Genomic DNA, 25,083 nt, shown 5'->3' with positions numbered 1-25,083 from the left:
AAACTTCAAAACTTATGTTCCACTCAGGACAGACAAGAAGTGAGAAAAATATTTTAAGGAGAAAGGCAATTTAATTTAAAATAAAAGTGAAGACATTATTTTAACTAACTCTCAATTTATCTTTCAAATATTCTCCCTACAGATTTCTATTTCAGAATCAAGTTTGGGAAGTTATATATAAGAGAGAGAACCTAAACACCTCTACTATTTGAGAAAGATTGCTCAAACTGATCGGTTTTAAATCAGAAAACAAGAATTATGATCTCAGAGATTTAGAATGCAACAGGAAAGAGATGGCTTAGGAAAAATATATGCCCTCTTTACAAAGAAGTATCTTTAATGTTTAGACACTTAAGAGGTAAATCAGCCATGAATGTATGAAAAATAAACTGATCTATGTTTAAATAACTGTTTCCAAACTTTGAGTAGTGAAGTTAAGCTTGCAGATTTATGCACAGAGAAGAAAATCATTACACTTTCCTATTACTGCACACTACCATGTAGTAAATCAGAGCAATCTGCATTACAAACATTATACGTAGTGTGGGGAAATTATGTTTTCCAACAATCTCTTGCTTCAGCAGCATAAACACCTTTGAAAACAGAGGCTGCTGATTTTTATAATATTTATATTAAATCTTAATCTAAGTATTTATCATGTTAAAAAATCCAAATATCCAAATATAGCCCAAAGAGAGTATTCCTAACTTTTCAGTTAATTTGCTCCCACCCCTTCTTACCTTCTCTGGAGGTGCAGGAGGGTGAAATCTCTTTGCACAAACTAGGAATGCATCAGGCTCTGGCTTGCCACACTTCACCTCAGGGTCATCTCCCAACACAATATGATGAAAAAGACCAAAGAAGTCTTTGTGTCTGGCTGTTTTCATCTGAAATGTCACTTCAGCTGAGCTGGTGGCAACAGCTATGGGTATGTTGTATTTGTGTAAATGACGTATCAGCTTATCAACCCCTGCAAGACAAATATATACATTTTATTTTTATATATATGCATATATGTAGGTACCTACTTACAATGTATTTAGCAGTACTTCAACAAAGGTGTCTTACTGGCTATAACAACCTATTTCAATCAGTTAGTGTAGAAGAAATTTTTTCCAATATCTGAAACGTTCCTTCTCCACACAAAAATCATGGAACATTCCTCAAGGTATATACTTGTTGTGTCATCAAATGATGCTTTTCTCCAAATACGCCAAAAATGGGTTCAACATAATTGCCTAGGTACACCCACCACCCACTAGAAGCTCCTTAAGCAATGTCCCCCAAATTACGTATATTTATTACTTCAAACTCTGTGAGTTTCTCTAAGTGAGAGAAAAGCACACAGGGGAACATTTTCTTTTATACACAGAGTTACACTCCTGAAAAGGAGGAAAAAAAAAAAAAAAGTCAAAGTCAAAGAAATATACTCTTCTCACTGAATTGTATAGTTTTAATTTCTGAAGCAGGTATCCAACTGGCTTAAACCAGCCCCTAAGAGAGCTCAGTTTCTCTCTTCTGCAATTACTAAAGCAAGTAACACCGGGCAGAGGAAGGGAGCTGTCAGTCACAGTTGTTAATACCAGAGCTTTATCTGATTTATCTTTATCTGATGCTGTGAACCCAGAGTAATGAAGACCTCAAGCCTAATGGGTAGAAACTTCAATCTGATCCAGTCTTCTAGAGAAGGTTAATGCAGGGAACAGTGAGAACACAGCAGTCTGTGTAAGAGGGAAACATACTTCATTATTTGGTGCAAGTTTTGAGTTTCCTATGGAGAGGTTTCAATGCAGCATTCTAAATGCTGGATACCTGTCCCAGACAAAACAATTAGCAAGTGCCTAATGGAGAACAAGAGCGGACACCCAGTCTTTACCAATTCACACGAGAAAATCCCGCCAAATCTGAAAAATCATTTGGGATCTGCTTCTTGGCATGAACCCAAACTGTGTTGGACACCAGATATTAGTTTCAGGTAGCTAAGCCTCCAACTGACTTCCATCTCTTTGAACCAACCTGAGAACAATTCTTTGTTTTCATCTTCCAACTACATCAATTTTTACCCCACTTTTCAAGCCTGGTTATACTACAGTAATCTTACTCCCTTCCTCTTGATTCACTGTCATACTTATGCCTGGTCCCTGCTCCCTCAAAGCACTCCTGCTCCTCATGTTCATTTAATTCTTTCCTGTGCCGCCCTGTCATCTCTAATTTGCATATCCCATGTGATCCAGCCTTTCTGCTCCATTTGACAATTCTATAAACAACAATCTTATCTGCAGTACATTTTTCCCAAGTATAGTCATATGCCCAACTTTGAGAATTAACAATTACTACTGATAATAAAGTGTGCAGATTAGTAAATTGGTGCATTAACTAACCCATCTATCTGGAAATATGACCTGTAGATGTGGCCCTCTGCAGATTTCTTCTGTATTCTGCAGAATCTAATCAACCAATTAGTAACTGACATTTCCAGCTCCATGCTTGTACTTGAAGACAGCCTTTAAACTATAAATACATGCACTTCTGTGATGTTAGATTTCCAGTTGGACAGAAGTAACAAGTGTTATTCCTCCTCCAATGTCAATGCATCACCCATTTAAAAGCCTTCCTATGCCCCCTTAAATGGTTACACTAACAGTAAGCAAGTGCATTTTTTCCTAAATGATGCTACTCTGTCCTCTTACTGAAATATGATGCTAAATACAAGTTAACTTTTTATTCCAGATACAGATTCTGTCTTCATTCTGAAACATGTGAACTAAGTCCATATTAAATTAATGGAAGTACTAAGATCTCTCAATGTAAAGCAGTAGCCTAAATGTCTTTTTTAAAATAAAATGCATTAATTCAAAGGAATTTATTCTAAATCATCTGCAACATTTAGCCAGGCTAGCATATTGTGTGTGTAGTAATATAAAGAAGTTTAAAGATTACACAAGAAGACTTTTCCTATCTTCTATGCCCTTGCTACGATATTGTTAGTTTTCTCTAAAGTTGTGCTCTTTTCAAATAGCTGATTTTCTTCAGTCCCCCTGCATTACAGCTTCAGTTCATCTGTCACAGGGTATGTTTATTCTATGTTTCTATTGGAGGTAGCACTGCTGCAGAAAGGTTATTTCTTCAGGGTTCTCTCTTATATACCCCCACTGAATCATGATTTCAGCGTGTAAATGTGTGTGTGTGTGTTTACTTTCTCTTTTTCACTTCCGTCACTACAAGGGAGCTAAAATGCAGCTGCCCCTAATAGCTCCAGAAAGTAAAGACTTACATTATTCAGAAAGTGCACTTTAATAAAAATATGCTATTTAAAAAATGATTATTTGCATATGTGTGAACATAGCAAGACAGATTAGAAAAAAAAATACAAGAGGAAGATCAGCTGCATAAAAAAAATATTAAATTGCATATGGAAGAATAGCTAGCATAACTTAACAAGCTCAAGACAGTAGCAGTTGAAAAATATTTTCATTCCAGGTTTGTTATTTCTTCGTAAAAGCTATAGATCAAAAAAGTCTATTTTTGTTTGCATCAATTACCACCAGTATAGCTCTAGACACTTTGCCACCACATCAAATTACTGACACAAGTATTGTACTAATTCAGCATATAATTCTTCATTAGGAAGATAATATCTTTCTTAGTATCTTTCTTGTCCTTTTTTTACAGAAAACATCAACGGAACAAGAAGTAGGGAACTGCTTTACAGATCTGTAAGAAACTTCCCCTGGCATATACTTTGTCATTATATCCCCTATAGCTACACAGATTTTTTTCAATCAAATGAAGACTTCAGTTACATCAAAAACAACCAAGTAAAAACTAAATGGCTATGAAGAAGCACGGTGAAAATTCCTGCGAACTCACTAACTTCTAAACTTACTTGTAGCTACCATGTAAGGGATTGATGCCCATCCATCAGAGAGGGACCCATCTGCTAGGATTCCTGGGACCATCCTCCACCCCTCCTACTGAAAGCTTAGCCACATGCAGCAAGTTCTTTTTTTTTTTTTTTTTCTTTGAGCATCTTTGATTAAAAACAAAAAATAAAGAAAGATCAAAAGAAGTAAGGATCTCAGTTTTTCCAGCGTAAGGATATGCTCCTAATGTGGTACACATGCAATTAACAATGTTAGGCAGTACAACATAAATTCTTCAAGCAGTCATAAAAAAACCCAGGAATAAATATCCCACATTGCTACGCTTTATTTCCAAATGTACCCTTTCATTTCAAATAATCAAAAAGGTAAATACTGCTTCTTTCCTCTATCTCTTCAAATATTAAGTTTTGGAATATACACAGAAGTTTACTATATTCTAAATGTAACAGCTGGAATTGGAAAGAAAAGGTGAAAAGAATTCTAAGCTGAATTTAGTTACAGAAGCTGAAAAGAAGAAGGATCAACTTTAAATGTCAGCATCTTTAAAACCCGATTAATCACAAATGTCAATGAAGTTAACAACTTTGGAAAAAGAAAAAGAAAACGAACCAAACCAACAGAAAGGAGATTTCTTCTGAGACCACAGATGCATTTAAAAGGAAGAGATCAGCACTTTTGTTCTTAAAGTTGCAGAAAAGCATGTATTTTATATATATATTTTAAAAAAAAAAAAAAGAAATATTATTCCTTCATTAGACTCCCAATGTGGTGTTTCTTCTCCTTACATTCAGCTGAAACCATGGTGACTAATACATTGGATCAACTGACAAACTAAAATTAAGACTTATACCGAACAACAAAACCCTTGGGCTAACTGTCACATTTTCCTTTTCATTGACTAATACAAACATGTACAGCAGGAGTTCAGGAAACCAAATAATGCTACGCTAAAATGATCTAACGATAGTCCCTATCTAATTATTTATACGATATAACAACACTGTTTTCTACATGATTTTTTTTTTCAGTTATCACATTTTATAATCAAATGGCATTATTCATTATGATGTGAAAATTAACAAGACATAACTCCTGAGAGCTAATTCAAATTGATGGAAAACAAAGGGAATTTTTATTTTCCTTTTAGCTTTATACAGACATGAGCTCTGTGTCATATAGAATACTTCAGAATGGTGAACAACACATACATTTTTGCTACATTCTATTTGACATGCTTTCACATTTTCGTATCATCCCTCTTGTGTTTGTCTACCACTGAACAGAACACTGTTCTTAACTTATGCCACTTCTGGAACTCCAGATGCAGGCCTATTTCATGTGAAATGCCTCCAGACAAATAATGAGATAATATAAAGCTCTCCTATTTTTTTCTAATATAAGTCTCCAATCAAACTTTTGTCTTACAAAGCATTTTTTTATTTTTCTCTTTTCCTAAAGTGAAGTTTCTATGAACATGTTATAGTTGAGTATAAGAATGCTTTTCAAGATAGAGAAGAAGGTGATCTCCATCATAAACTGGGCAAACATATGAGACGGGGAAGAGGATTATTCATGCCGCTTCAGCACTGAACCATAATTTCAGTTTCCTCTCTTCACCAGTTGAATGATTTCTGGTGTTCATATTTCTGCTTGCAGTTGATTCATTTGAAGGCATAACTACACCATCATGCAGACAATCACACACTAAGCTCTGCCAGTACCTTAACCTGAAAATCCACTCTTTGATGGTCTTACAAGCACGAAGTCCTACAGTCTTACGGCTTCAGAAATACAGCTGGCTTGTGTGCTGCCAGCATAGGGCGCAGCAACAAGGTCAAATAAATGCCCAGGCCTACACAGACCGTCCCGTGGTCTTTTCTAAAGTCTGTTTCAATCTGAAAAAGATGAACATAAGCTACGTAAGAAAAAGCCCTTAAAAAATGAACAGAACTCCCCAAGGCCTTATCTTAAGAAAAAGCATACATTGTAAACAGGACCACAAGAAGTTAGTATCCTACAATTTACAAGGTAGCTTTTATAAAAGTTAAGCTTCAAAATCACGTTACAGGAGCTCCTACCTGGCTGAGGTGGCCTCAAATAAGCACAAAGTGGCATTTTTTTGTGGCAAATCCTTTCATGAACATCACAGCGTACTATACCTTTCTTGCATCTCTTCAGTCCTTCCATGGGTGCCACCTAGGTACTAATTATATCTGATTTCTAATTAATAGTATTTAAACCATTATGTAATCCCAGGAAGAGAAACAGGAACTCAGTGGGCAATGGGGGGGAAGGGGTGGAAGTGTGTGTGCGCATGTGTATATGTTTTTAAATTTGTTATTTGAACGCTAACATGTTCTGCTAGAAAGGATATTTAGCAGACGCATCCCCATTTTTCCCACCCTCAAACAAAACCCAGACAGCTTGCAGGGGTTTTGGTTCTGCACCAACCATCATAGATAACATTCGTTCATAGTTTTCAACTAATTTAGTTATGGTGTTAACCAATTTAAGAATATTTGGGGCAAGCTGGAACAGAGAGCTATCATATACATTAATACCTTATATACTTCCAAATGAGTGTTGTCCTTATTCAAACAATTACAGTGTCGGACATCTAATAATTGGAGAAATAGTATAACGTAGGATTACTTTGGTTCGAGACAGTAAATAATGAAAAAAAAAGCAACCAAACCAAACAAAACACCATAAATACAGCACATTCCTTATACTAATTAAAAGCAAGCATCAAGTAGCCAATGATAGCAGGTTATATTGTGAAGTTTCCATAGATTCTGCCTGTTCATTTTCAGATTCAAGTGAAAGTTTAAGCTAAACTATTACAAAAAGCTAAAGGCTACATGTACAGAAATGATAAAAGCTTCAGAAAGACTTAAAATGATTATTTTGCGTCTTCCTCTGCTGCTTTTTTAGAAAGCAAACACATGTGAACTCTTATATCATAGAATCATAGAATGAATCACAGAATGGTTTGGGTTGGAAGGGACCTTAAAGAACATCTAGTTCCAACCCCCTGCCATGGGCAGGGACACCTTCCCCTAGACCAGGTTGCTCAAAGCCCCATCCAACCTGGCCTTGAACACTGCCAGGGATGGGGCATCCTCGGCAAACTCTCTGGGCAACCTGTTCCAGTGTCTCACCACCCTCATAGTGAAGAAAAAGCCCCAAAATAGCAAATGGGTATTTTAAAACTGATATGAAGATGACTTTCTATGCCCAAAAGCTTCTCCACAGTTCAGTTACTTTAATGAAAGATATTCTCATTTAAAACCTTCTCTCACACAAGCCTCAAGTCATTGTGATTATAGTAACAACATTACTGTTATCTACAACTGCTGTGTATCCTTTGACATAGTTTTGGGGACTACAGAAATACTTTAGAAAAAGTGAGTTATTTAGGACATTTTACTTTAAATTGTCTTATCCCCCTCCCCAGTTATTTACTAGATATTTGATTATTTATCCAGTTAAATTTCTGTGCTATTCTTATTTTTCTGTCTGTATTTTGTAATCACAATATGTAATTTGGTCTCCAGTTAATTTTAATTGTTGAAAAGAAAGTCATTCTCCTTACTTCAATAAGCTATACTGGCCATTCTGATTTGACAATTTATTCATGAGTACTATCAGTCAAATTTATTTTATTGTCAACTGTAATTATAAGCCAGAGGAACAATTCTCTCCCTAAACTTTTTGATAAGAAATGTGCTTCTTTGAAAAATGGGGCGTGGTATTGAAAGATGGTACAAAGTTCTCTTTAATCAAGAAACTCCCCTGTATTTCACGGGCAACCAAATCTTTTCCTATGTATATTTTATTGTATCTATATATGCTTGAGTTTTCTTGCGGACTTTTTTTTATTCTGAGCTACTTACTCTCTTCCAAAAAATACTAATTTTTGTTTTCCTTTTTCGGAGCTCAGCTACACTATGTAGCCTGTGCTAATATAACTATACTTGCTAAGTCTTGTAGCTGACATGCAGCATATTCTGCAGAAGAAACAATATGGCTACAGGCTTTTTTAAAGAATACTCTCTTGATCAACAGATTTTTGCCCTGTACACTGAAATTTCTGTTGGAAGAACTATACTGGTCACCAAGCGCTTTCTTCACATAGCTCGCACACAAATTATGAGCCCAAATACAACTTCACACTCTTTTTGCAGACTTTCAGCACTCCTTCTAAGATCTTCATACACATCTATCACAGTGTTGCTCCTCATTCACCCCAGTGTAGATAACAGCTTTCTACTCACACTAACAGCATGAGAACAGAGGACACCTGCCCTCTGGGGCACCAAAATCAAAGCTCTTTAGAAACCCATATTCAAGTCGACTTCATTTTGTTGTAATGTTACACAAAACAAGCTGTCTGAGAGCATTCAGTGTGTATTTGGAAAAGATTTACTGCTGAGAAAGAACCTAAAGGAAACCAAAGTGCTCCATGCATTGTTTAAATTAACTATGTACATGCATTGTGCATGCTTTGTATGATTTATGTCCAGTTGTGCACAAATGGAAATCTTAAGGATAAATATAGCCTCTGTATGAAAAGACTGCTCCTCTTTTTCAAAATTATTTACAGTTTCTACACTGACTGTGGTATCAGACCAAACTTAAAGCTCTTCAAGATTTCATCACTCTCTTTAATCAAAGAAAAGCTAACATTTCCACTCAGAGCTTTGCCAAGTTTATTAGATTTCTAGCCAATTCAAAGATAATTCTTTAGAATTCATAAAAGTGATCCTATGGTAAAAAACCTCAGCAGCCTCTGAACACTAAAAGCACCCAACAACAACAACAAAAATAATCTCACGTAGAAGAAGCAGCTGTCTGTTCACTTAAGTCACAAACTGATTAAAAAAACGTTTTTAATGTAGTCTGGTGTGTTACAACAGTTGCAAGCCCATCAGCACAGTGCGACTGATTATCTACACTTGCTCTCAATTCTGAAGTGAAGTCAGCATTGCTGCTGTGAAGGTGAGAGCGTGACAGAGGTGGGGCTATCCATCATTTGGTGTAATTGCCATGAATCTGATCAGACTATGGAAATGCTACTCTCAGATCCACCTGTTTCTTTTTTGTTCTGAGATATTAAAAATGCTATCTGCAATGGTATGTTACCTTTTCACTGAGCTACAAAAGCAAAGGTGGAAACTAATAATCTGTTTACCAATTTGGAAGGTAATTGGCTATTAATAAAGAGTTCTACCTTCTGATCTTATTGCTCTCTAAAAAGTACCAGAGATCTTTTCTGGTGGCAGAGACTCCCTGTTCACCAAACTGATAATCTCATTTAGTCTGGACATACTGACACATGCATGGCCATGCAAAAAATATAAGTACTAAATTTTACACAATTCAGAACCTCTGACAGCTGTGTTGCTGACTTCCTGGTAAAAGCATTTTTGGGTTGCAATCCTTTAGGACTTAATGCAAAGGCCAATGCTTGAAATCAGCCAAACAGACAGCATCATTCTGAGTTTGCAGCTAATTGACTGATCTCTAGGGGTTACAGGCTCACTGAGCCCAGCATGGACTCACTAAAGTTTCCTACCATTAAAACAATAATAGCAAGGAAAAGAAAAGATAACATGGTGGGAAGTCTGTTTAACTGTTAAGGGCACAACATGAATCACGGAAACAATAGCTAAGCAAACTTGACTGCTAGTTGAATGGAACTGCTCAAGAAAAAAATATGTATGACTTTTAGAGTGAGCTGCCATTGAGCAGCTGTTTTTCTTTCTTCTCTTTTTATGATTTCTGACTGGCTTCATTTGGTACTAAAACTGAGCTATGAAATTACCTTCTCATGTCTGCAAGAGACAGTCAACGGTACTTGAACTGGAAAATAGTTTGCACATCACATTCTGCACTGGCTGAACAGGAGCTGCAACAAACAAATCCCAGTTATCATGAAAATGACCAAGGAATGGAAAACATCTGAAAGGTATACACAACCACAGAATCCTTAAGGATCTGTGCTTTGTGATGCTGATGGGCCAAAAACCAGAGACTGCTATGAAAGAATGGCATTAATTTCATAACCCTGACATGATTATACTAACAGTTGGCAGCTACGTAACTTGGAGTTAGGTTTTTCTGACTCTGTATATTCTGGGTTTATGTTAAGCGAAAACGCACCAATACATGTATAGGTAAACATACATATGCATGGTGTTCTTCTGCTCCACTTTTCACTCCTTATTCTTCTGACAATCCACTTCCATGCAATATAGTACTGCATTTGCAGAAACAGAAAGTCTACTATGTTACTCTTGCAGATAACAATATCTGTGCTCTGACATAAATATTTAGAAAAGCAGCACAAGTGGCAGCCCTGTCATTTTGTCAGCATTGTCTTGGATTAATTCCTTTCTCCACTGAAATCAAAACCAGTCTTCCCTAAGTTTCTTTCAGAACTAAAAATAAATCTAACTGTAAAAAACTCTCAAACAGTTATCAGAAAATTCCACATTAGAAAGGGATATACCGTCTTCATAGATGAAATCTGTATTTTGACCACAGCCTGATGTACTGAAGCTTGTCAGTCACTTCAGCTATACCGAAGTAGTCAAAATTCCATCTTCAACCACTAATGTCTCAGAATTGTTGTACATTAAGTGGCATGGCTGTGATACAGCCTGTCAGGCAAAGAGCTGCTTTGCCAATCGTATATTCATACAGCTTCCACACCATCCTTAACCATTACTGACATACCTGTCAATTACTTGAGTGGGAATTAACAGTTATCATTGCTGGCAAAACATGTGTATAGCTCATACTGTGTCCAGAAACAAGTGCTCCTTTGCTTGAGTCACTTTTTCAAACATAGCTGGTCATCAATCACTACTCTCCACCAAACCAAATCTGAATCTTGTTTTTTTGAAAAACTGTAGAAATTGATTGAAAAATAGAACCTCACCTGCCTATTAACTGCCAAAAGATGGCCAGAGACTCAGCATGTCAGTCATCTTATTCCATTAATAAATATGACAATTAACTTTCACTTCCCTGTATTTACCTGTAACTATCTGAAAGATCATTTTAGCCAGAGAACATTGTAAATTCAAAATGACACCACAGTCTTACATCTTAAACAACACCTGCATGAAGTCCATTCTTGATTAAAGAACATTAAGAGGCTGTAGAATAAATCCACAAGGATCACCTTAATAAATATCCTCAGAAAATACAAAAGGACAGAAGAAAAGTATCAGATTAAAAAATCTGGTTATCAGATTGAAGAACAAGTCAGTCCTTAATGAAACTAAATATTAACTAGCTGGAGCCACTTCCTTCTAGATTATTAGCTGACATCAACCTGGTTTTCTCAAAATTCATGGCAAATTCAGCTTGTATCTCATATGCTGCTACCAAGTAAAGTACAGATTCCATTACTTCAGTGACCAAGGCTGCCTTTGCTCCCAACAATGGCCAGTGAACATGAAGTATTTAAGTACACATCAATTCTGCTTTAGAAAATAGTCTGAAGAAAGTTATCACATGTATTTAGTCGAGCTGAAAAGATAATCGGTTGAACAATTCTGGCGATGATAAAAATGTTTACTTGCTTGTCCCAGTAAAAGTTTTGCTTGTTTCACCTATAATAGCCCAGCTTCAGCAAGTCCAGAATTCACTTTCTGAAGGCAGGAACAGCACAAAACTTCATGCTTCCTTCGGCTAATCTGTTCTATCACCTCTCTGCAACTCTGTTCAAGCCAGCTCAGCCACATTATCACAATCCTCAGCAGGCACAGAATATCCTCTTAATGGCATCTATTACCTGTGCTGTTATATTACAGCAACTCTTCTCTGTGTCTCCTAACATTTCACCCAATCTGTCCATCTGGCATTTTCTAAGCCCAGACTAGGTTTTTTTTGTTTGTCTTGCAAAAGATACAGCTGCAAAGTTAGTCCCAGAAGTTTGACATGAAAAATGAAAAACACATCCCTCCATCTTTCTTGTTTTCCTGGAGAGTTTAACTAGGCTTACAGTTTTAGGTGGATCTGTAAGTGAGAAAGATGCCATTTGAAAAATCTTGCATATAAGACATCAGAGAGATAACTAAAATTGGCTGCTCAAAATACTCAACTTTTTAAGCTGCCTAAAAGAATTACACCTTTTCTTTTTGCTGCCTGTTAGTTATTCCTAACATATCACGTATTTTTAACTTTCATGCTCTTAAGGCATTATGAAACCAGGTATAAAAAAGCATCTAAAAATTAAAACATCATTAATGCGCTGTAGATAGAGATTGTCAGAACAAACAAGCATGCATTCAAAAAGAAAAAATTGTAATAGTTAGACTTGTTATAGTGACATGTAGTTATTTCACTTCTAATACTTTTTTTTATTCCTCCCCCTTTCCTCCCTCCTCCCTTTTTTTTCCTTCATAAATTATTGATATTTGCTCCAGGAAGTTTAACACTGTAAAAAAAGTTAATAGCAATACTAGCTTTAGGTATTGCTTGTCTCGCACGGCTGAGGATTCTTCTCTAAGCATTTCAGATGTAAATGTAATGGAATATAAAACCAGAAGTTCACACCACGGGTAAGATTCATTCTCTTGCTTATCTTGGTTTAAGCTACTCATGTGGGCTTCCTGCGTAATCCCTGGTAAAAGACACGTATCTTCAGAAGATGATGAAACTTACCTGTTTTAGGATAACCTGAGAAACTATGTTAGGGAGTGTTTTGATTGTAGAGCTCCATGACTGTGACGCTAAGGTCGACTGCTTATGGGTTAAGTGTGAGGGTGAAGGCCAACAAGGCAGATATCATGCTGGGAGTCTGTTACAGACCACCCAACCAGGTTGAAGAGACATGAAACATTCTACAAGCGGCTGGCAGTAGTCTCACAATCATGTGCCCTTTTTCTCGTGGGGGACTTAAACTTTCCGGACGTCTGCTGGAAATACAACACAGCAGAGGGCAAGCAGCCTAGGAGGTTCCTGGAGTGTGTGGAAGAGAACTTCTTGACACAGCTGGTAGGTAAGTCAACCAGGGGAGGAGCCTTGCTAGACCTACTGTTTAGAAACAGGGAAGGACTGGTGGGAGGTGTGATGGTCGGAGGCCATCTCGGGCTTAGCAACCATGAAATGATAGAATTCTCAATTCTTGGTGAGGTAAGGAAGGTGGTCAGCAAAACCACTACTACGGACTTCCGGAGGGCAAACTTTGGCCTGTTCAGGAGACTGGTTGAGAGAGTCCCTTGGGAGACAGTCCTGAAGGGCAAAGGGGTCCAGGAAGGCTGGACATTCTTCAAGAAGGAAGTCTTAAAGGCTCCGGAGCAGGCTATTCCCATGTGCCACAATATGATCTGTCCAGGAAGACGACTGGCCTGGCTGAACAGGGAGCTTTTGCTGGGACTCAGGAAAAAAATGAGAGTTTACCATCTTTGGAAGAAAGGGCAGGCAACTCAGGAAGAGTACAGGGATCTTGTTAGGTCATGCAAAGAGAAAATTAGAAAGGCAAAAGCTCAGCTAGAACTCAATCTGGCCACTGTCGTAAGAGACAACAAAAAATGTTTTTGCAAATATGTTAACAACAAAAAGAGAGCCAAGGAGAATATCTCTCCTTTATTGGATACAGAGGGGAACATTGCCACCAAAGATGAGGAAAAGGCTAACGTACTTAATGCCTTCTTTGCCTCAGTCTTTAATAGTGAGACCAGTTATCCTCAGGGTACTCAGCCCCCTGAGCTGGAAGACAGGGACAGAGAGCAGAATATACCCCCCTTAATCCAGGAGGAAGCAGTTAATGAACTGCTACACTGCCTGGACACAAGTCTATGGGACCAGATAGGATCCATCCAAGAGTACTGAGGGAGCTGGCAGAGGAGCTTGCCAAGCCACTCTCCATCATTTATCAGCAGTCCTGGTCAACAGCGGAGGTCCCAGAGGACTGGAGGCTTGACAATGTGACACCCATTTACAAGAAGGGTTGGAGGGAGGATACAGGGAACTACAGGCCTGTCAGCCTGACCTCAGTACTGGGGAAGATTATGGAGCGGTTCATCTTGAGTGCGCTCACACGGCATGTGCAGGACAACCAGGGGATCAGGCCCAGCCACCATGGGTTCATGAAAAGCAGATCCTGCTTGACCAACCTGATCTCCTTCTATGACCGGGTAACCCACCTAGTGGATGAGGGAAAGGCTGTAGATGTTATCTACCTTGACTTAAGCAAGGCCTTTGATACTGTCTCTCATGGCATACTGCTTCAGAAACTGGTGGCTCGTGGCTTAGAGTACTCTTCGCTGGGTAAAAAACTGGCTGGATGGACGAGCCCAGAGGGTTGTGGTGAATGGAGTTAAATCAAGTTGGCGGCGGGTCACAAGTGGTGTTCCCCAGGGCTCAGTATTGGGGCCAGTTCTGTTTAATATCTTTATCAATGATCTGGATGAGGGGATCGAGTGCACCCTCAGTAAGTTCGTGAATGACACCAAGTTGGGAGGGATTGTTGATCTGCTGGAGGGTAGGGAGGCTCTACAGAGGGATCTGGACAGGCTGGATCGATGGGCCGAGGCCAATCGTATGAGGTTCAACAAGGCCAAGTGCCGGGTCCTGCACTTGGGTCACAACAACCCCACGCAGCGCTACAGGCTTGGGGAAGAGGGGCTGGAAAGCTGCCTGGCAGAAAAGGACCTGGGGGTGCTGGCTGACAGCCGGCTGAATATGAGCCAGCAGTGTGCCCAGGTGGCCAAGAAGGCCAACGGCATCCTGGCCTGTATCAGAAATGGTGTGGCCAGCAGGAGCAGGGAGGTGATCGTCCCCCTGTACTGGGCACTGGTGAGGCCGCACCTCGAACACTGTGTTCAGTTTTGGGCCCCTCACTGCAGGAAAGACACTGAGGTGCTGGAGCGTGTCCAGAGAAGGGCAACCGAGCTGGTGAGGGGCCTGGAGCACAAGTCTGATGAGGAGCGGCTGAGGGAGCTGGGGCTGTTTGGTCTGGAGAAAAGGAGGCTGAGGGGAGACCTTATCGCTCTCTACAACTACCTGAAAGGAGGGTGTAGTGAGGTGGGTGCTGGTCTCTTCTATCAAGTAACTAGTGATAGGATGAGAGGAAATGGCCTCAGGTTGCACCAGGGGAGGTTTAGATTGGATATTAGAAAAAATTTCTTTACTGAGAGGGTTTTTAGGCATTGGAACAGGCTGCCCAGGGAAGTGGTGGTGTCACCATCCCTGGAGGTGTTCAGAAAACATGTAGATGAGGCACTTCAGGACATGGTGTAGTGGGCATGGTGGTGTTGGGTTGATGGTTGGACTCGATGATGTTAAGGGTCTTTTCCAACCTAAATGACTCCATGATTCTATGAAACCCTCCCTCTCCATTCACACAGCTGGCTCAGACACCATGATTAAGTTTCAAGGTTCAGGTTAGGTGAGATTAATCCCGGCTGAAAGAACCCATGGGCTCATATGTTTGCCTGCACATTTAAAAGTGTATTTGTGCTTAAAGTTGTACTACACTCATAGCCACAGAAAACTTGCTGAGTTATACAGCTGCCAACAACAATTATAAAGAATGTCTGGTTTACAAAACAGAATTCATGCATATTTACCTAGGTTTTTTTCTTCTTTTCAAACATGTAGAAAAATAGCTGTTCTCCAAGTAAACAAGAAAAAAAAAGTTTTCAGTACCCTTGAACAGGTAAAATATCTCTTTAACAGGAAAATAACATGTAGACTTGAGTAAAACTTGCTAAAACAAGAGTGATGAAACTGAATCTGTAAGGGGAACTGTTTTGTGGAGGGCAGATTAAAAACTTCTACCTTGGTTAGCATTTAAGTAATTCCATAAACAGTTTATAAATATTGAAGAGAAACATACCTGGCATCAATTCAGCAGTAGGAAATATCTTCTCCTGCTTTATTTTACTTTCATGTAATAACTCTTCTTTGGTTATTGGAAGATCCAGAACATCTCGAATAATCTGTGCCCCTTCTAGGGCTTTTTTACCCATGACCAAGGATTTCACATCCCAGGTATAAGTCTTTCCAAAACGCCCACAGATCTCTTCGAATACTACTGTATAGAGATGCTCCGTATCTGCCAAAAAAATAATAATAAAAAAAGAAGATTAAAACCATGTATAGCCAGCTGAGCAGCCAGTCTTACAAGGAGGACCCCATAAATGGTTACACAGTGAACTGCCAAGAGCCAGAGGGCATATTAAAGTGGACAAAATTGCCTCCCTTTATTTGCAGAGGGGAAGCCAGACTGCTAAGATCACCTCAGAGGTACCTAGGTATATCAAGCTGTCACTTCTGTGTTAAGAAAAGGTTAGTGAGGGTCACAACAAAGAACTACCTAGACCTGCCCTTTCATCACCTTTCTTTACTATACAGGTTAGCAAGCAGTGTCTTAATTAAAATACTCTATTTATTCTTTGCATGAGAAAGAAAAGGGAAGGAAATCTGGTACTTGGGGGATGTCATTACATATTCCATGTAAATTGGAAAAAAAAAAAAAAGATTTAATTATTTAAGAGTGTCTTTGAACGGAAGCTTTAGAGTGCCTTCAAAGACACTACAGTCATTATTATAGCGCTGCTGGCACCTCTGCATTTACATGTGATTACTCAAGCAGAACACACCCACTTGTATTTCCAGGGGGTTTCTGGCAAGAGTAAACTTCAGGCTCAATTTTGCCAATGAAACTATCAGCTTCCATGTCAAAGGTGTTTTTAGTTTTCAAACTAATTTTTTTTTTAAATACAAACAAACAAACAAACAATCCTTCCTGTCTTTCCCCCGCATACAAATCTTTGAAAAAGAAGGTCAATAACATTTATTTTAACACTAAAACAAGGAAGAAAAGTCCTTTCAACTCTTGGCTTCAGAAATTTCAGCAAAGATCTTGAACAGTGGCTTTTCTACCAGTCTGTTTATCTTTTCAAGTAGTCTCCTTTGAAACACCAGCTACTGCTCTTAACCATGCTTTAATTTCTTTCTCATGCATGTCTTTGCTTTCTTTATCTCTAAAGGTATGTTTATTATTATCACTTTAGCTAGGAAAGGCAAAAGCAAGGAAAAAAAAGTAGTTGCTCTTACGGGATTTATTTAGAGAAATTAGGGACTTCACTTATTAACATGTCCTTTGCCATGTAAAAATATATTTTATAGGGATAATAAAATAGTGAAATTATTAATGCAGACATTGCCTCAATTTCTGAATATATAAGAAGTATGCAACAGAGTTTAAGCTTTAACATAGATACTATGAAGAAAGACTGAAGAAAGAAGAGCAGAGCCCATGATTACAATATACACAAAGATCTTCCCTGCGGTCTGACAAATGTTTACTGCTTAACCACAGTAATCTGCTTGCCCTGAGATCAGCAGATGACTCCGATCTGAAATCAAATGAGAAACATAGCGGCCGTTTCCCATCATCGCACCTACCATCATGTGAACACACAGCAGTGCAGAAGACATGCTCTGCTGCCTGCCAGAGTGCTCTTCTCCATGCTCCCCTTCAGTAACTAGAAGGGACACTGAGGCAAAAGATCAGCTAAAGACCTAACCTACTTGTCTGGGCTGCTTAACAGGGCACAAAACCCCCTTAGCTTAAAAATGAAAGAAAAAAAAAAAAGTACCTGTACTACTCTTTGCAAATGCTTCTTAGACAATGACACTTATGGAAAAAAATTAAGACTAATCTTGGAGACCCATAACACACACAGAAAAGGTAACACAGCAGAAACACAAGCAACTGGGCTTTGAAAAGTGTTAAGCTGGCTAACACCAGGAAGGAAAAAAAAACCCACACCAAAAAAATCCCCCAGTTTGCTTAATACTGCCAGGTGGTAGTCTCTGAGCTGAGAAGGTGAATTAAAAATACAGTGTTTAAAATTCCACAGCTCTCTCTTTCCTTTTTTCTGATACACTGATTTTTCTTCTATATCTCAGACTTAGCAGGTGAAAGACATAAAATTCTTACCCTAAGTTCAAAATTGAAACTGAAAATTAATCCTCATCCTGTTAAGTAATACATAGCAAACTAAGCAGAAATAAAACAAAACAAGGAATCAAAAAGTGTAATGGTAGAACACGAAAATTTTCCTAAAGGTGCCTATGATAATTACGTTAATCTATTTGAAAGACTCAGCTGTATTGCTAAAGATACTCAATTTAATAGCCTCCTGCATTTTAAATATCACATACCAAACTTGTGAATAAAATTTTCTTTTTCTTCTTAAAGAAATGCTTGATCATGTCCAGATTGCAGACCTAAAAATAATCTGTTATGCAATGTTGCAGTTTGCTAACTGAAGAGCACTCATGAACAAGTTTGAGTCAAATCTATTAAAATAGTTAATTGTTATCCTATTTGTATTGTGTTAGAACTTAGTTTTTTCAGTGCTGAGGGAAAAAAACCCCACAACACAAACAATAAAACCCCAAAACTGGTCAACACACCAGATCACTGCCTACATTTAATTTAATGTATGTTAGTCTCACATAAGTGTTTAAAGCAACATAAATGCTTAAACAAGTAGGATGTCAGAAAGCCTTCTTTCCTTCCCGTTCCTCATTAATTATCCATTAAAAGAACTGGCTTACAAAACTTCCAACCTTTCTTTCAAAGAGATCACTTTCACACTGCCTGAAGTCATAGCATTTGGACCCTGGACATCAACTCGGTTGCAATGAAAATTATCATCGTCTCAAGATTCATGACCTCTTGTAAGATTCCACATATTTGTAATTCTTGAGAAACAATGTGACTTTAATTCTCACGATTGGATGACAAAAGCATCGATGTGGACATTTCACCTGCTCGAATAGACATGTTTCACTATAGCACATGAATAAAAACTGAAATCTAGGGAAAAAATTTACACACACACGAGCACACACACAGAGTGAAAAATCTTCAGTTGGAATCTGAGGAGACCATGGCTGAAAAAGCTGGACTTCCTACATACATGCATAACAGATAAGGACATATGTTTCTTTTGATTGAAGACAAAGGAAAATCTGTATGTCCCCCTTATAATTAGACAGCAGTAAATAAATACTAAATAACGACACAACTTCAAGATTTCTTACTCCCATTGAAATGGAAGAATCTCAAAAGAAGTGCTTAACAGATAGGAGGTAGGCTAGGTTTTTTGCTATTGTAACAAGAAATGCACCACAGCACAACTGATTGATCAGAGCTTAAGTATAGCAACGAATCATAATTTCAAGCTACTATAAATCTGCAATACAATAAGAAATTAAATCTAATGCACAAACATGAATATAACACATCAATGAAATAAAACAAACAAGAGGAATCAGAAGTTCAATTCAAGTGCCTAATTATAGGCACCTACTGGTATCTCAGACACCCTAATATGTCCAAGACATCCACACACAACTGACGTTAAAAAAAAGTCATCTGGGTGAGACTCACACCTTACTGCATGAGCAGCCAGATGCCCTACAGCATCCCAAGTGGTAATAAATGCACACATTTCAGCAAGTGAATCCAGCCCCAGCTGCCAGCTCCCATCAGGAATACAAGCTGAGCGCTCAACAGGACACACGTGACAGTGGCCTGTTCTAACAGGGGGAAGGAAAAGCAAGACTTCTTAGTTCCTGCAATTTGCAGTAAATGTATAACCTCAGCTTCATTCTCTTCTGCCTTTCAAAATGCTCATCTTTCTAGCTCTCGTCCCTTGATATATCTTTTACATGGACATTATCAGCACGACATACTGTCCATCCACTCACTACATTTCACTGGGAATGAGTAATATCCATTCCCTGGCCACATATCATCTTCTAATCGTTTTTATAGCAACCCTTCTTCTATATAAAAAGCACAGCCAACTCCACTGGTGCTGTTTACAGTGTGTAAAAGCCAGTCACAATAAATACAAATAAAGTGACAAGAATGACAGAGGCACTGGATTACACAATTTGTGATCTGGCACAAAAATATGCTGACGCATATTCAGAAAAACCTACACGTCACTTGGCATCAGATGCCATGCATAACTGGAGTGTATGATCTGCTCAAATCACTCCAGAGTCAGAATAAGAAGTACAGATCTACGTAGGTTGGGGGTACAGCAATCATCAAGGCAGTGAAGACAGCTTAACACAGAAGATTATGACTTCATGAATGAATATGGAACTTGATTTTTTCAGAAGTTCATACACCTTCTGATTTTATTAAAATTATGTTATTATAATTCTAAAATAATCTCTAGTTTATCAAGGAGATAGGGTTAGTAGGCATGAAAGCTCATCTGAGACACAGCTCATCTTAATCATTAGTTCTGAGTTCTTCTTTGTTTAAATAACCCATCTCATCTTTGCACCAAGCTTCCCAGATGAAATACACCTATGATTTATCCTTCTGCTAGGAATCTAAACAGAACTTTAATTGTGCACATTTAATAAATTCCAGTTAGTCAAAATCAGATCCTGGACACCTAAACTCTGCAAGATTTTTATTCTGATAGGGATACAGAAATGGTTAAAGGAAGAATTTTAATTCAAGGAATAGGTTTCTTGTGTCCATACCTGGTAGGCAGATTTCTGCCCATATGTAGAAGAGAACCATCTTCAGTATTCAGTTTAGCCGAATTCAAACGCCATTAGTCATTTTTACCAAGATTTTGGCCCAAGATTGAGAAAATCTCATTAGATTGTCACCATCAATACTGAATGAACACACAGATGACTATGATTTTGCTTTCCTATCAGTCTTTCACAATATTCCTTTAATCTCTTTAGGGTATGCAACAGTATAAGAAGCCATACAAATTACTGAAACACTCATTTGGGGTACAAGAGATAAATATAATTATAAACCAGAACATAATTACAGAAGTGGAAATTTTTGCTTTGCTTTTTGCAACTCAATTGGTGGCATTTAGCACAGTATAAAGCGTTAACTTGCAAACAAATCTACACAATTGTTGAAATGGTGGGGTAATCAACATTCCAGAGAGTATTAGATGTTTCCTCTACTCATGGAGCTACAGTAATAGCAATGACATTTACAGTTTCTCTCATTTCTAGATTTAAATGTAACACAGGCCTTTGTGTGTTTATTCTCCCACTATATCAACTGAACAGTGTTAAAGAACACAGGATTTAAACACAGTAACAGCGAAGCCAAAATAGTGACAGATTTTCCATCAGAAAGACTAACTTTCTCGAGTCTTGAATATCACATGCAGAACTCAGTCAATGGTCCTCATGCCCACCTACTTCAACAAGAGCAAAATCACGAACTCACAGTTCTCTTCCCTCTCTCCCCAGCACACAAGAGACACGGCTGATCAGCTCACTGAGCAGTTGTGTCAAGTCTGAGACTCAGCAGTATAACAAATGCTGCAGCACTGCATGAAAGCCAGGGAATGGATGTCTCTCAGTAAGGTGCTGTGCTTTGAAGAGATCCGTCATCAAGCCTGCCACCCTACAACCCTTCTCCTCACAGGCAGAATATGCTCTTAGCTTGTTCGATTACGCAAGTGAACCAATTCTTGAAATATCCATATAACTGAGGATATGAACCTCAAACAGTGGTACGTTCACCACATTTCGAATTGTATGTGGACTATCACAGAGTTTAGGAACCACCACTGCCAAGATAAAACCCACATAACTATCCACAAAACTTGCAAGATCCTGCTGGTGGTTTTGATAAGCAGGAAAAACGAAAAGAGTGGGAAACCAATGGCATCTGAATAGCAAACTTCGAATGGAAGAAGGAACATCCTCTCAACCCAAAGAATAATTCAAGATATTACTATGCACAGTTTATCAATTACAGCTCCGTCTCAAAAAAATTAAGAAGGAACAATACATTATGACAAACTACTGAAACATAAAAATACAACAGCGTTATAAAAAATGGTCACTGAGGGAACAACAGACTATGCCACTGAATAAAGCATAATTCATTCCCCATTCTTTTTCTATCTTCACCATTTCTTTCAGTGGGAATCTGAGACTTTCCCCTTAAGATATCAGCAGTCAAACAAGACAGACAAAACCAGTATAAACAATGCAAAGACTAGCAACTATACAACTGTCACTGGAACAGGTCTGAAACTGCAAAACTTAGTTTAAACCACGCAGAACCACTGAAGAATTACAGCTGAAGGCTCCTGAGTTAGCAAAACAATCAGAAAAAAAGGAAAGGAAAATTTGAGGATTTTTTTTTTTTTAAATAAACGATCTTTAGTAGAAAATTATCTTGCTATTTGTGGCAAAAGTTCAGTCTTGTGGTTTACTCCCAACATCCTTCCATTCACGCTTTCACTACTGTGAAAGCTAGTTTAAGAATGCATGACTATGGTTACCCATGATGGCTAAGAGGAGAAAAAAACAGCAGCTTAACAGCTGACCTCAAAGTCGCTTACAGCAGCTTAGCAAGAGTGGGGATAAGGAAGGCAGACAAGAGAAATTACTTTTTGCACAATAGCCTACGTGTTACAGCACTAGTCCAGAAAATTAGACTCAGCCTTTCAATCCACCCTAAGGGCCCAAGCCTACTTCTCTAACATCCCATGAGATTTTTTTATGCTACTATGTTATATACATATATATACACATATATACATATAAAGCATTTATATGCTTGTATATTTATTTATGAAAGCATATCAACATATATTATTAAATATATACATACATTGTGTTTGTGTGTGTATACAGTACTGTCTTTTAAAGGCAAAAGCTGCTTTTTAAAGAATAAAACTCAGATGAGTGCTAGCCAGTGAATACAAGTCAACCTGGAGCCTGTTGACTTAAGGGCTCATTAAAGGGATGTCAGTTCAAACCCCTTAGCAGAGAAGGCCTCCTGAGCAGATGAGGAACAGGAATGTTCTATTCTTTGCTGTAGTATTTCCACCATTCCTCCCAGATGAACTTGCTTATGAAGAAAATTGAAATCTAAATTTATCACCTTACAGAGATACCCACTTCAGCCACTGTCATAGGAGGAAATAAGCACTGCTTTCATGCATGCTGAACCAAAATACTTGAGCCATGCCTAAATTTCAAGGCATGTGGTGCTGATGTACCCAACCAGGCAGGCCAAACCTGAATGCAGTCTGGCCCATCAAACCAAAGGAAATGCTGCTGCAGTGTTCACGTCTGTATTCACCTTTTGACTGATCTACTCTCATAACCAGTATCACTTAAGTTCATCTTATCGTTACCTGGAAATTAAAGGAAGGTAAAGCCTCTATTAAAATAAATAGCAAGCACCAAATAATGGCTACTTCAAAATCATAAGCTAGTTATAAAGAGCAAATTATCTGGTAAACCATTTTACATGATTGATAAACCATAACTTCCAAAGATAAAGAAAAAATAATTACTATAATTGCTGAAAATTAAAATTACTGCTTCCAATTTAATTGAGTAATGATTTGCAAATCATTATATTTTTGATTAGCACTTAGAAAAATTCATTGAAATGATCCATTATTCATTTTAGTAGGCAGCAGGTAGAAGTCTGTTCTGGAGCTTTAATTTTTGCAAATCTGTTTCTTTTTTTTTCTGTTGTACTAGAATATTAATATAAGTACTCTCCAAGAAACATGAATATGCTACGCGGTGATTACTTCACTAAGTCCAGAGAAACACACTGCCACTGGCTAACTCACTCAAAGTTCTGTCAGTCTGTTTGCCATTCTCTGATATGAGACGTCCTACCATGAATGCAAGTTATTGCTAACAGGCTTAAAAAGAAAGTAAGTTTGGTGCCCAAAAAATAATAGCTGCATAGAACTGTTCCCAAACGAGTATCACATATTTGCCCCTCTGGGCTTCTATTACTGCGAGAATTCTTCAATGGCAGCTACAGAGAAAGCCAATTTCTCATTTTATATGCACAGAAACATTTTACTTCTATGGGGAGGGGAAGAAGCTTCTGAACAAATTCAAAAGGCTTTTAGTTTATATTAATATAGCAGACATATCTTAACGCTATCTTGTATTCACATATGCAGTTTATCATTCTTTTTAATGCCACAGGGAAGTGACAGAAACAGTTCACGAATAAACCATGCAAACACTCTTCTGATGTGGACCTGTAAAAAAATACTCCATCACCAATACAAAATAGCACATGAAAAAGTAAAGAGAAATCTGTATTTCAATTCCTGAGCATGAGGGAATCCAGCTTTGAAATACAGGCAATATATATGATTTCATTTAAAACATTCTAAAACTGTACTTATTAAACAGCAGCTACGTGACAGCATCTCATTGGTTTAAAAATAGAAAAGCTATTGATTCATAGAAACTCCCTGATATACTTTCTTAGGCATTCATGCAGGCCCTTAACCATTAAAAATAGAACTATGCAAACAGCAGTTGATATGGTACCTACACAATCCTGCTTGTTGGGCCAAAACCTATGGCTAACAGAGATGTAGCTTCTTAAAACGTCTATGACAAGGCCTAAGTCAGGTAACAGTTACACTGTCATTATTAGCATATGAGCTACTATAACAAGGCAACAGCATTATACCAGGACCGCTCTCATCCAGAGGAGCAACTACAAGCTCTAGAAGAACAGCTTGTAGCATGTTCACAAGGAAGTTTGCCTTTCACCAAGGGTGTATTTCTTCTTCTCGATACATTGCTGACAACGCATGGCAGCAGTTCACCGACCTGAGGAATGCAAAACAGGGTTTTAAAAGTTGTTTTGAAATGAGATGTTCCAGGGCACTTGGATAACACTACCACACAAGGTAAATGAAACCAAAAAGGTCATTATGTTATCAGTCAGCATAAGATTAAAAAAATACATCTTCGTAATTAACACTGTTGTGGGTTGACCCTGGCTGGATGCCAGGTGCCCACCAAAGCCGCTCTGTCACTCCCCTCCTCAACTGGACAGGGGAGAGAAAATACAAGGAAAGGCTCGTGGGTCAAGATAAGGACAGGGAGCGATCACTCACCCATTACCATCACAGGCAAAACAGACTCGACATGGGGAAATGAGTTTCATTTATTACCAATCAAATCAGAGTAGGGTAATGAGAAAAAAACCTAAATCTTAAAACAAACAAACTCCTACCCCCACCCCTCCCTTCTCCCGGGCTTAACTTTACTCCAATTTTCTCTACTCCCTCCCCCCAGCAGCGCAGGGGGACGGGGAATGGGGGTTGGGGTCGGTTCCTCACACCTTGTCTCTGCTGCTCCTTCC

General features: G+C 38.3%; 1 protein-coding gene across 3 annotated transcripts in view; it reads right to left on the bottom strand.

The window, feature by feature from the left end:
* The window catches only part of PUDP (pseudouridine 5'-phosphatase), a 75,057-nt gene that overhangs the window by 31,535 nt on the left and 18,439 nt on the right, over nucleotides 1–25,083 (bottom strand). For 2 of the 3 annotated variants that reach the window (XM_069770461.1, XM_069770464.1), the window contains exons 2-4: nucleotides 23,871–23,959; nucleotides 15,742–15,960; nucleotides 741–970 (exon numbers count right to left, since the gene is read on the bottom strand). In XM_069770461.1, coding sequence (XP_069626562.1) covers nucleotides 741–970; nucleotides 15,742–15,960; nucleotides 23,871–23,959 — 538 coding nt within the window. The remainder of the gene's footprint in view (nucleotides 1–740; nucleotides 971–15,741; nucleotides 15,961–23,870; nucleotides 23,960–25,083) is intronic. The other variant, XM_069770463.1, reaches the window with a different exon arrangement.

This window comes from Haliaeetus albicilla, chromosome 25, assembly GCF_947461875.1.
Source record: "Haliaeetus albicilla chromosome 25, bHalAlb1.1, whole genome shotgun sequence".
NCBI classification, from domain to species: domain Eukaryota; kingdom Metazoa; phylum Chordata; class Aves; order Accipitriformes; family Accipitridae; genus Haliaeetus; species Haliaeetus albicilla.
The sequence above is the reverse complement of the archived record's forward strand: the minus strand, read 5'-3'. Positions and strand labels throughout refer to the sequence as shown.